General features: G+C 31.5%; 1 protein-coding gene across 3 annotated transcripts in view; it reads right to left on the bottom strand.

Moving 5' to 3' along the window:
• Window positions 1-12,189, bottom strand: part of LOC127735963 (KAT8 regulatory NSL complex subunit 3-like) — a 46,280-nt gene that overhangs the window by 19,467 nt on the left and 14,624 nt on the right. The window contains exons 1-2 of one of the 3 annotated variants that reach the window (XM_052246433.1): window positions 9,436-9,578; window positions 2,228-2,392 (exon numbers count right to left, since the gene is read on the bottom strand). In XM_052246433.1, coding sequence (XP_052102393.1) covers window positions 2,228-2,392; window positions 9,436-9,506 — 236 coding nt within the window. In that variant the 5' untranslated portion in view covers window positions 9,507-9,578. Of the gene's footprint in view, window positions 1-2,227; window positions 2,393-9,435; window positions 9,579-12,189 lie in introns of those variants that run through there. The other 2 variants (XM_052246430.1, XM_052246431.1) reach the window with 2 other exon arrangements.

Raw genomic sequence — 12,189 nt, 5'->3', positions numbered from 1 at the left:
GTTTTGTGGTAATAAGCATTGTGTATTAGTTTCATAACATTTGGTTGAGGCTTTTTGACTCCGTCAAGGCGAGACAAAAATGTGTTGACAAATACCAATATGCTGGACATCTAAAACACAATGACATTTGTCTTCAATAAGATTGAACTAATTTAACTAATCATGGATTACAATAACACTGATCACCATAGATAAGCGTGTAAAAGACTGCAAATGCTATTAAGACCAAGCAATTTGATTTTTTTAAATTTTTTTGTTTGCTTTGTCCATGTTGTCTGAAAAAAAGTTAAATAACATTCACTATTAAGATCCATGTTTCAAACAGTAAGAAATAAATGGGGAATGTGTTCATGGGACACAGATAATGCCCCCGCTTGCATATTACACTATAAAGGAACATAACTCAAGAACAGTTAAAGTGACGCTTCCCAAATTCATACTTGATCTGAGTTTTGTGGTAATAAGCATTGTTTCTAAGTTGCATAATATTTGGTTGAGGCAAACTTAAGTTAGAGAACGGAAACTAAAATTTTTTCCATTTTTCCATTTATAAAGGGGCATAACTCTAGAACGGTTAAAGTGACGCCACCAAAATTCAAACTTGATCTGTGTTTTGTGGTAATAAGCATTGTGTATAAGTTTCATAACATTTGGTTGAGGCAAACTCAAGTTAGAGAACGGAAACCAATAAACGTATTTACACTTTTGGTATTTAGCTATATTTTTGCCTCCGAATGACCTTAGATCTACCCCGAATCACCTTTTGACTTCAGGCAACAATCACTTTTCAATTGTGACGTCAAATGTTTTGAATTATGATGTCAAAGTTTACGGGAACCTGTGTGATTTTACGTAATGGCGGACAAATTTGCATACAAGTGTAAATACGTCTATTTTGGGACGTACGTACATACTACGTACAGACGGACAAGGGTAAAACTTAATGCCCCCACTGCTACGGCGGGGGCATAAAAAGAATTTAACTGTCCTATTTCAAACTATCTATGACCTGTGACCCCTCACTTTTTAAAAATTTTGAATATACTATCATTGCATTCAACACTGTAACAAGGCCAGTGTATCAATTAACTTCATCATCCAGGTGAAAAGTGTAATTAGAGTCTAGAACCATCTAGTATCTTAGTGCTGTCATTGTAATTCTCTTAGTTGACTTATTAAGTATCATTGACAAGTCTGAATTACGTAAGAAATGAACTGACAATGATTTTGATGTGTTTACTTGAAAATATTGGATGGTTCAATAGGAAAGTTTGATCTTACCTTCGATAAATTGTCTGTATACTGTAAACCAACTTATTTTCGCGGATACTTTATTTCGTGTTTATTCCTTTCTAGTTCATTTCGCAGCGATTTAATTTTGCGATTCTCAAATTTCTTCATGTAGATAGCTAAGGAAAAATCCAAGTTTTACATATTCTCGATGATTTATATTCACGTTATTTTTCTACTCGCAAAAAACGCGAAAATAAATCGATCGTGAAAATTAGTTGGTTTACAGTATATACTGATATATACCATTGTATTTTAACCCACTGAGTCACAAGATAGCATACAAATTACATAATAATCAGTCAAAATTACAAGCTTAAATTAGTACTAATATGCATTTCCAATCTTTAAAAATTAAACATCAGCATATTTCATATCATACAGATGAAATCACAATTCATGCAGTAAGCAGATGTTTAACTAAGCAGTATAATGTTTGAAGCATGATTTCCCCAGTATGAATTGACAATGAAAGGGACGATGATGTGCAAAACTATCATTAATTTCTAAATATGTCACACACAAAATGTTTTCACGTCATACAACTGTTAAATCAAATAGGTTACAAATATTATAATTGTTACTTTTTTAGGTCTATAAAATCACTGTTCAAATACATATCTAAATCTAACAATTATTCAAATACTGATTATAATTATTATTGATAGTTGAATAAAATCATGTCAACTAAAACAGTTGACACATCACAGTGATCCAAAAATTGTTGCTGTGTTTTTATTTCAAATTTTATATAATAGTCTCATTCAACTCATTGCTAAGAAAAAATATCATTCAAATAATTTTAAATCTTTTGATATCTTAATTATGAATGAAATACTGGTTTCTTTCTATTATAATAATTGAACAAGCTATTAAACGTGAAATTAATGCAAGATGAAAATGAGGTGTTACCATGATCCCCATGAAATCAACAGACATTTGTTTAAACCTTGAAATTCTTTCTTCCCAGTCCTCTGGGCTTTCTTCTGTTCTCATAAGAGGCACATGTCGTCCACACTCCTGCATAAGACTTCTGGCTTTAGCTGTATCATATGGTGGCTTGCTGGGTTCTGTTACTGTACAAACATCTATTTCTGCTTCCCTGAAATAAAAAGACAACATGTTTATAAAAGAAACAACTGCTATAATGTTCCATCAAATTTTAATCACATATTGATCTTTATCTTTTCCTCAGTCATTCCTGTTTGTTGGGGTTTTTTTTGGCAAAGGTGGTGTTCTGGTGAAGTATGTGAGTTATGTCATATTTTGTTTGCAAATTTATTTATGTTTGTCTAAAAAATGAAGTGTGATATAAGTGCCAATGAGACAATTATCCATCAGAAGATCAAAGGACAATGATATATACATGTACCACTACAGGTTTCCTCTGGGCTGTTCCATTAAAACATACATTGTACCCAGGGAAGGCACCAGGGATGGGGTAATCGTAATCTGTAATCGTAATCGATTGTAATTGATTACATTTTTTCCAGTAATCGACAGTAATCTGTAATCGAAGATATTTTCATTTCATGTAATCGTAATTTAATCGATTACAGCAAAAATTATGATGTAATCATAGATTACTTTTCGATTACATTTCGATTACTTTGGTAAAATAGCTTGATGAAATATAATCTATTTTATATGAAAGTATGTATGTTTTCATCACTTTATAGTACAGATAAAAATAAAATGTATTGATATGACTTAAGAGTTTATCAAATGCCTTGTTTCTATCTATTGGCTCCAGCTGCTTCAACCAGATCTATCAAATTATACTGTATATCTAGCTTTTGAAACAAATGACTTTTCTTGCTGGTCAATAATTTAAGACCTTTTATTTAAAAATAAGAAAATAGATTTAAATAAGAAATAAGTCTTAAGTTAAAATCTTATTGCAGCAGTAAGCTCATTTGTATTAAAATTCCTTAAAGCATAATTTTTAATAATAGTTGGAATTTTAGCTTAGAATAGATAAACATTTGATTCATTATAATGTTATGACATAAAAATTACAAAGTACAAGAAATCCTTTTGACAATGAACCAATGGCTATGCATTAAAATTCTTGTTCAGAAATAGAGATACATGTTTCCAATTTTTGCACAAAAAAAAAAAATTGTTTATAATTTTGAAATGAAAATACAAAATTCTCAACAAACTTCTTGTCTTTACTAATCAGATGAACAAAGACTTCTAATCAATAAGATGAAGACTTTGTTTTGATTTCAATTATGTCTAATTAAGAGGAGATTTACATTATATGGCCCAGGTTATAATTGTACTCCATTGGCAGTATTATAGCCTGTAATTAGGGAGGTTGTCAAAACAAAAGGATTAATTCATGCATGTAATTACAAATCATAAATTTTCATCTCTAAAATTAGCTGAACTAATTAATTATTCTACTTTTTTATAGTTTTTTTTTCAGAGTAAACTTTCAACATTGTAATGAACTATATTCAAATATAGCTGTTAATAATGAGTAAAAACAAAAAACTTAACTTTAGTCAGTATGACAGCAAAATTTTGCAAAAATATGGAGATAATAACCTAAAATATAAAGAAGTGATTGATGCAATGTGATGCCATTGCAAGAACTTTATCACCAATCATTCATATTGAAAACCAAAATTTCTAGAATTTTTGAATATTTCGGATCCTTAGACAGTAAGAGCTTCCATCTAGAAAACAACTGTCAACATAAAATTTGGAAACAATGCTTTAAATGCTATTTTTGTAAAGTTCAAAATTTCCACTATACATACATTGAACAACATAATTGACTTTGTGTTTAACTTAATTTATTTAATTTGTAATTTTGTAGCATGTAATTGACAGTAATCGAAAAGTAATGTAATTACTTTTGCTAAAGTAATCGATTGCAATCGATTACATACAAAAATCAGAGTAATCGATTATTAATCGATTACACAAAAATCCTTCAAGTAATCGATTATTAATCGATTACATTTGTCAGTAATCGTGCCCATCCCTGGAAGGCACTTTTCAAACAGAGTGACCACCCATAGAAGCAATTTTAGAGTCCTGCCTACATTTAAACCCGTACAATACAATATTTCATACCCATCCATAGTGGCAAATTTAAGTTGCCTTCCCTGGGTCCCATGTATGTTTTTATGGAACAGCCCTCTGTTGTTGTTTTCGTCCTGTCAATATAATTAATACTCTTCATTCAAAAAAAAATACATTCAATATTTTTGTTAGTTTATATTCTGAGGATCTTGTTTTCATGTGGTACAATATTTCTAACTTTCTTTGAAAATCTTCCTTAAAGTATACACATATTATAAAAACAATTTCAACTATCTATTTACATGAATGACCCATCCCGGCTATCGGTACCTCACATTATATCATAGACCAGTCAATACTAAGATAATAAGTCAGGTCAACAGTGTATTTTATGGTGGTGAAACAATTCACAGAAGAATCTTTGAACCGGGATGTTTTTGCTTTGTTTAATAATAATAGTTTCGATTCATTTCATCTGTATTCAAGTTCAGTTCTGGTCCGGATAAATTCTGAGTGCTATCACTAGTAGCAAGATTTCAGTCTGAAACGGTCATTTTGGTCTGATCAAGTCTGAATCAACTGAATTTACCGCTAGGGAAAAACGTTAAGACTTTTTAAGACTTTCAGACGCTGTTCAGATATGTCGTGTTCAGTCCGTTCATTCATGTCAAGATAAACAAGACAGAAGGCTCTAGCTGTTAAACAAGATATGTTAAGACGGTTTTAGACGAATTCAGACCAAACATAAAAAGTAATGTTCAAATTTTCAAATCGGGTTAAGATCCGTTTAGTGTGTCAGAATGATATTAGGAGTTACGCCCCTTCATGTGGATGATACATTTTAATTATAAAAAAATTACAATATAAATGCTAGAATGAAAAACGTATATTTTTAATAATTAAACATAAAATCATTGGTTGACTTTTTATTTCTGTTGGTCTTTTTTTAAGAGATTAGTGATTTTGTTTTGTTGAGGAAATAACTTATTCGCCTATAACTGTTTATGATTTTATTTTATTTTTTATTTTCTGATGTTAATTTATGTATTTATCTACTTATTCTTTGAAAAGAAGTAATTGCAAATTTTAAACATAACATTATCAAAAGAGTGAAAACACCTTATAAATTTCATGCGTCTGAAGCACGTTTCTGGATTTAACTTCATCGGGAACGATCAACGTAAATACAAATATGTTTTATGTCAGATAATTTATATCCTTAATTTCGTTATCTTTCGATACTTTCCTCTAAAACTTAATAATTACTTCGTGGCATTTAGTAATCATTCCCCGTACGTGTTATTCTTTTTATATTTGGACAACCGTCTTTTTTTTTTTTTTTTTGCTTTTATTTCGTAGTGATGCGTAGTCACCAAGGCCGCATCAGGGAACCATGTCTCCGAGTGCAGTTAATATTCTGAAAACTGCACTTAGACCGTGACGAGACAATAAAACTAAAAATAACATACCATCGGAAAGAAGAAGATGTTGATGGGAGGGGGCGGGGAGGAGGTTACAGAATAGAGAATGAGTGGCAATAAATATAAAGAATAGAGAAAATGGATAAAAAAAATAAAGAATAGAGAATAATAAGGTGCTTGAATATAAAGAATTGATAATAATAGACAAAAAGTTTAAAGAATAGAGAAAATCGGCATAAAAAATTAAAGAATACAGAAATAAAGGACCCCCTCCAGATCCTCATAGAAGTTTTCGTTAAAACAATACAACCTAATTTAAGTTCAGCATCGAGTATATATCCTTGTAAATGCGTTAATCCTTTCTTTCATTTTAATAACAATTTTATTTAATATAAAATAATTATGTATTTATTTGTTTATTCAAGTTGCACTATAGCAAATAATTCTTCTTCGTTTTTTTCTTCCTATAATAGTAATAAATGTATTCGTTATTTAATATTTTCTGTCAATAAAGATTGAATTCGATGGCACGTGCCACTAATCAAAAATGATCCTTAAACTATCAAAAACTTGGCAATTACAATGGCTATTTCACAATTACATCATATGTACACCTGTCATGGTATCATAGCTCCGTTCATGTATGTGTAATTTAAGGTTCTGACACATTTTATAATAGCTTCTTTCTGAACACTATTGACGACATTGTTAAAACTGCACGAACATATCACAAAACCGCAAATTTAGTGGTTAAAAAATAAACGATAATGAAAAAAAAATAATTAAAAACTAAAAACAAAACAAAATTCTGTTGGAAGTAGCATATATTTACATGTATAAATTGTCTAGTGCTTTTATTACAGCGGTATACTTGTTTTATACACAGACCATATTCTGATCATATTCTATGCTAAGATATTGACAAGACAGAAGTAAATATGTTAAAAGTCGTTTTAAATCAATTCATTTCACAGCTGAGGCAAATGTTCCTTCCCATTGTTGAATGGAGGTTAAATAAATGTGAACAATAAAAAAGATGTATATTTCTTAGGCATGGAGCTAGGCATTTCTGAAGTATCTTTGATAGCATTTTTTTCCTATCAAAAATGTATGCTGGTATATATGTAACTCTAGGTGTTTACCTAAAATGTTATGTATATGTAAAAGTTTAAGATTTTTTTTTTAATATTTGCCAAAAAATAAAACATTATCCGGAAAACCATATAATGGCGTTTTGTCCTTTAATTCTTTTTTTGTGATTTTCTAACCTACCTTCTAATTGATACGTTAATCCAAACAGTGCAAGTGTGTAATGCAAACATACAAAATTCGGCTTTGGTGTATCATGTTAAAACAATACCCATAAATTATGATAATTTTCAATAATTTTAGATAAGATTATGCAAGGAAATGTGTTATTGTTTTCTATTTATCTAGCAAAATTGTATCTTTTTTTACACAAAGATGTCGATAAATAAAATTTGATACCCTGCATTTTTCATGCATTTCAATAGCATATTGTCAAATTGTTAAAAGATCTCCTCCTTAACAGGGAATCCATTAGTATTGAAAGTCCCTGTCCTAAATTATTGAATTTGTCATTCTGCATTGACAATATTCAATTTATCTTGGTGTAAGTAATACGCGCTCATTCGGGCTAACACCCTTAATGTGTATCTAATACATATTATTTTCTCCCTCGTTTCACCCCTCCGATAATAAAGTTTTTTCTTAACTAGATATCGTAGAAAAACCAAACACAGTATAGGGTTGTGCGTTCGCTACAAGATCGCCTTGAATTTAACATGTTCAACATAAATATATACAATCAGCCATGCAAAAAGGCATAACATTTGTGTCAACTAATTCTGCCTCTTTAAAGGTCAAATGAAAGTTAGTCATTTCACTCTACTATGGAATGAAATGAACGAGAAAACTTTTGACGTGGTATAGTTATAATATAACTGTTCTTTATACTTATGCTTAGTTTGTACTGCAAGCCGAAAAATCCACTTTGCTCTCTGGATGTCTCTTGGTTTTTGTTTTTGTTTTTGGTTTGTTTGCTATATAATTGACGTAAATAAAACCGACAACTCCTTTTATTCAGATACATAATTTGAGTTCTGTAAATTTCTAGACGTACGTAAGAATGAAAGACGAAAATGCAGGTTTCATAAGTGGTCATCAAAGAGCGACACAATTAAAAACAAATAAAAATATAGTTATTACAGCTACAGTCATTTTTTTTTTCTCTATTAAAACATATTTGATACTTTTAGCGCTATTGTCATATATCAAAAAAAATCTAACATTTCCATAAGCTTTCTGTGATTTCCCCGATTCACCATTATGATGTCATGCCACTTGCTATATGGATTCAGAAAACAAATTTACGAAATCTATGACCACACAATTGTAACTGTTCCTATCTTTATTAACAAAATTTAGCGTAAATATTTACAACTATAAAAATTAGTAACAGTGGTGGTCTATTCTGCCCGGAAAACAATGCGGACTAAATCTGTGTACAGTGCACGTGGCAGATCCAGTCTTTTTAAATGGGGGTTCCCAACCAAGGATAAAGGGAGGGGATCCAACCGTATGTCCTTATTAACAAAAGGGGGTCCAAAATCCGCCCCCCGCCCCATCCGCCACTGTGTGTGTACCACTGACATTAAATTTTACAAATATGCAAATCGATACTTGTTCTGTTAGATAGAGGAATTGTCTACCCCCGATCAAGAATCTCATTAAATTGTACAGATGTGCATACGTATTAGTCTAAAATATAATCTTTCATCTTATCAAATTTGAATCTCATGATTTTTGTAAAAAGGCGGAATTACATTTCCAAAGTGATATTCAAACTTATTATTCAAAGACAAACTGACAACGCCATGGCAAAATAAAAAAAAGTCAAAATGACAAACTGTACAGATATGCTAACTTAGAATATATAGAACATACTTTATGACTTCATAACCATAGAAAGACAACGAAAGATCATATCATAAACAAAATTGTATTGAAAGGTCAATGATGAGAAAATTTTAACATTTGTTATACCTAGTACTTCATAATCTTTTTCTGAAAAGTTTTGTCGTCCTGAATATGCATGAAATGTTTGCCACTGGACGTTAAGCAACCAACAATCAATTAATCTTTTGCTCTAAAAAATTAATTAAACAATATAAGCCACAATTGTATCCATCACTTGGTGTCTGTTTAGGAGCCAGCTGAAGCACGCCTCCGGGTGCGGGATTTTCTCGCTGTGTTGAAGACCCATTGGTGGCCTTCGGCTGTTTTCTGCTCTGTGGTCGGGTTGATGTCACTTTGACACATGCATTCCCCATTTCCATTCTCAATTTTGAATAGTATAAAAAGTTGTTTTATTTAAAAGAGACTTTGAATAATAACTTTAAAACACAGTTATGTTATAATTGAACGAGTTCATAAAAACTAGAAATAAAGGACTATATATATATACTGGAGTAAAACCAAAAGTTTGTTCCGACACTAGACTTGTAGGCAACGGCTCAGATATACTTATTTATACTGGATAACCTATATGTGTGGTCATAAAAATTACAGACTAATTTCCTCTATGTAAACACAAGGAGATGTGGTATATTAAGAATTGCTTATGAAACAACTAAGTTCCAGGTTTGTGAGATTTGTTCCTTACCTGGTGAAATAAGTTCCTTGTCTGTGAAATATGTTCCACTGGTTATACAAGTTATCTTTTATACTGAGCATTGTTATCAGTGAGCTTAAAGTTATAATTCAAGTACATTATAAAAACATGTATTATATTGATAATGTAATAAATAAAAGGTGTAAACATCCAATATGGATTCAGTGCAGTATAGCAAAATGTTTAATTACATTATCCATACAAAAATACCCAAATGACAATAATTTAATGAGGCAGATAAGCGAAGAATAAAAAAAATCCTTCAGAAATTTTTTATAGATCAATCATTTATTTATGAATATTGCAATTCAACATATGTTACTTCATATCAGAATTTGTAGATAAACTGTTATCACAGAAATATGTCTCATCCTTTTGTAATTTTGATTATGCAAATGTTGAAATTAAAATAGCAATACTTTAACATGTTTCATAAGTTATGCAAATATTCAAAGTCAATGAACCATGACTGAGGTACATGGCTAAACAATTTCCATGTAAATGAGATGTGCCAAAGCTAATACAACTGCATACCAAATACCATTGAATTATTATAAGTCGTTCCCTTTAAACAAACCTAAACACAAACATTAACTTATAAACTATGTAAAAGTTTCAAAGTCAATAAACCATGAAGAGGGGGTGAGGCTATATAATATCCATGGAAACGATATTTGCAAATGCCAATAAATTTGCATACCAAATATCGTTTACTTAACATTAGCAGTTCATCTTAAACTGATCTAATCACAAACTAATACATGTAAACTAAGCAAAAGTTTCTAAGTCGATAGACAATGACTGAGGGGGCGGGGCCAAATATTCTCCATGGTAATGAGATGTGCTAATGCTTATACAACTGAATACCAATTAACATTTGCCTACCCTAAATGGTTCCCCTTGAACTGACCTAATCACAAACTAATACATGTTAACTTAGCAAAATTCTCAAAGTCAATAGACCATGACTAAGGGAGCCAAATAATCTCCATGGAAATAAGATATGCCAATGCTTATACAACTGCATACCAAATATCATTGACCTACCACTAGTGGTTCCCCATAAGCTGACCTAATCACAAACTAATACATGTAAAATAAGCAAAAGTTTCAAAGTCAATTGACCATGACTGAGGGGGCAGGGCCAAATAATCTCCATGGAAATGAGATGTACCAATGCTAATACAACTGCATACCAAATATGATTGACCTACCACTTGTGGTTCGCCATAAACTAGACCTAATCACAAACTAATACATTGTTGACGACGCCGCCGCCGCCGACGCCGGAAACAGCATACCTATGTCTCGCTTTTTGACTCCGTCAAGGCGAGACAAAAAATGAAATAGTGTGTTTTAAATATTTATCGCAGTTGTTAATCATAGTTGTGCATTTGTTTTTTAATCATATTATCTACGTACAATATATATGCTGACTTAATTTGAATTTCTCAAAGATTTACCTTATTTTGAACGTTGTCGTGTTGTTTAAAGACTTCAAACAAAGTTCAATTTTGGACCCTTTGGACCTCAATGTGGACCAATTTAAAAACGGGGCCTAAAATCCAAAAACTTAATACACGGTTAGATTCAGCATATTAAAGAACCCCAAGAATTCAAGAATAAAACCCCATTGAAATTGGTCAAGAAATAAGCAATTTATACGAAGTATCTTCTTTTGCACAATACTGTGCAATTGAATATTTCTTGCTATTGTGCAATACTGTACAATTGACAATTTCTTGCTATTGCCCAATATTGTGCTATTGGATATTTCTTGCTATTGCGCAATACTGTGCAATTGAAGATTTCTTGCTATTGCGCAATACTGTGCAATGGAAGATTTCTTGCTATTCTGCAATACTGTGCAATTGAAAATTTCTTGCTATTGCACAATACTTATTATATAATAATTTACACATCCTGTTTGGTGTGTATCTCCTACCATATCATTATTATTTGCTTTTAAATATAAATCAGAAATAACCAACTTAAAATGGAAAATTTTAAAAGGAAAAAAAAGGATAAAAGAAAAAAAAGGAAAAAATCCCCCCCCCCCAAATTTTTTGAAACCCCTTATGATACATCACCCCCAAACTCAATCCCAACCTTCCCTTTGTGGTATGGTACCTTGCAGTACAATTTCAGAGAGATCCATACACTTGAACACAAGTAATTGTCCTGAAACTAGAAAAATGCTTGTTTTTTTCCCCTTTTTGGCCCCTAATTCCTAAAATTTTGAGGCAATTACCCCCAAAATCAATCCCAGCATTCCCTTTGTGGTATGGTACATTGCAGTACAATTTCGGAGAGATCCATACACTTGAACACAAGTAATTGTCTGGAAACTAGAAAAATGCTATTTTTGGCCCCTTTTTGGCCCCTTTTTCCTAAACGTTTTGGGCAATTACCCCCAAACTCAATTCCAGCTTTCCCTTTGTGATATGGAAGCTTGTAGTTTAATTTCAGAAAGATCCATACACTTACACACAAGTAATTATCATGAAACTAGAAAAATGCTTGTTTTTTGCCCCTTTTTTGGCCCCTTATTCCTTAAATTTTGAGGCAATTACCCCCAAAATCAATCCCAGCATTCCCTTTGTGATATGGAACCTTGTGGTATAATGTCAGAGAGATCCATACACTAACACACAAGTAATGTCTGGAAGTTACAAAAATGCTTATTTTTGGCCCCTTTTTGGCCCCTAATTCCTTAACTGTTGGTACCATAACCCCCAAAATCAA

The sequence above is a fragment of the Mytilus californianus genome, unplaced genomic scaffold (assembly GCF_021869535.1).
Source record: "Mytilus californianus isolate M0D057914Y unplaced genomic scaffold, xbMytCali1.0.p SCAF_3, whole genome shotgun sequence".
Taxonomy (NCBI): Eukaryota; Metazoa; Mollusca; class Bivalvia; order Mytilida; family Mytilidae; genus Mytilus; species Mytilus californianus.
The sequence above is the reverse complement of the archived record's forward strand: the minus strand, read 5'-3'. Positions and strand labels throughout refer to the sequence as shown.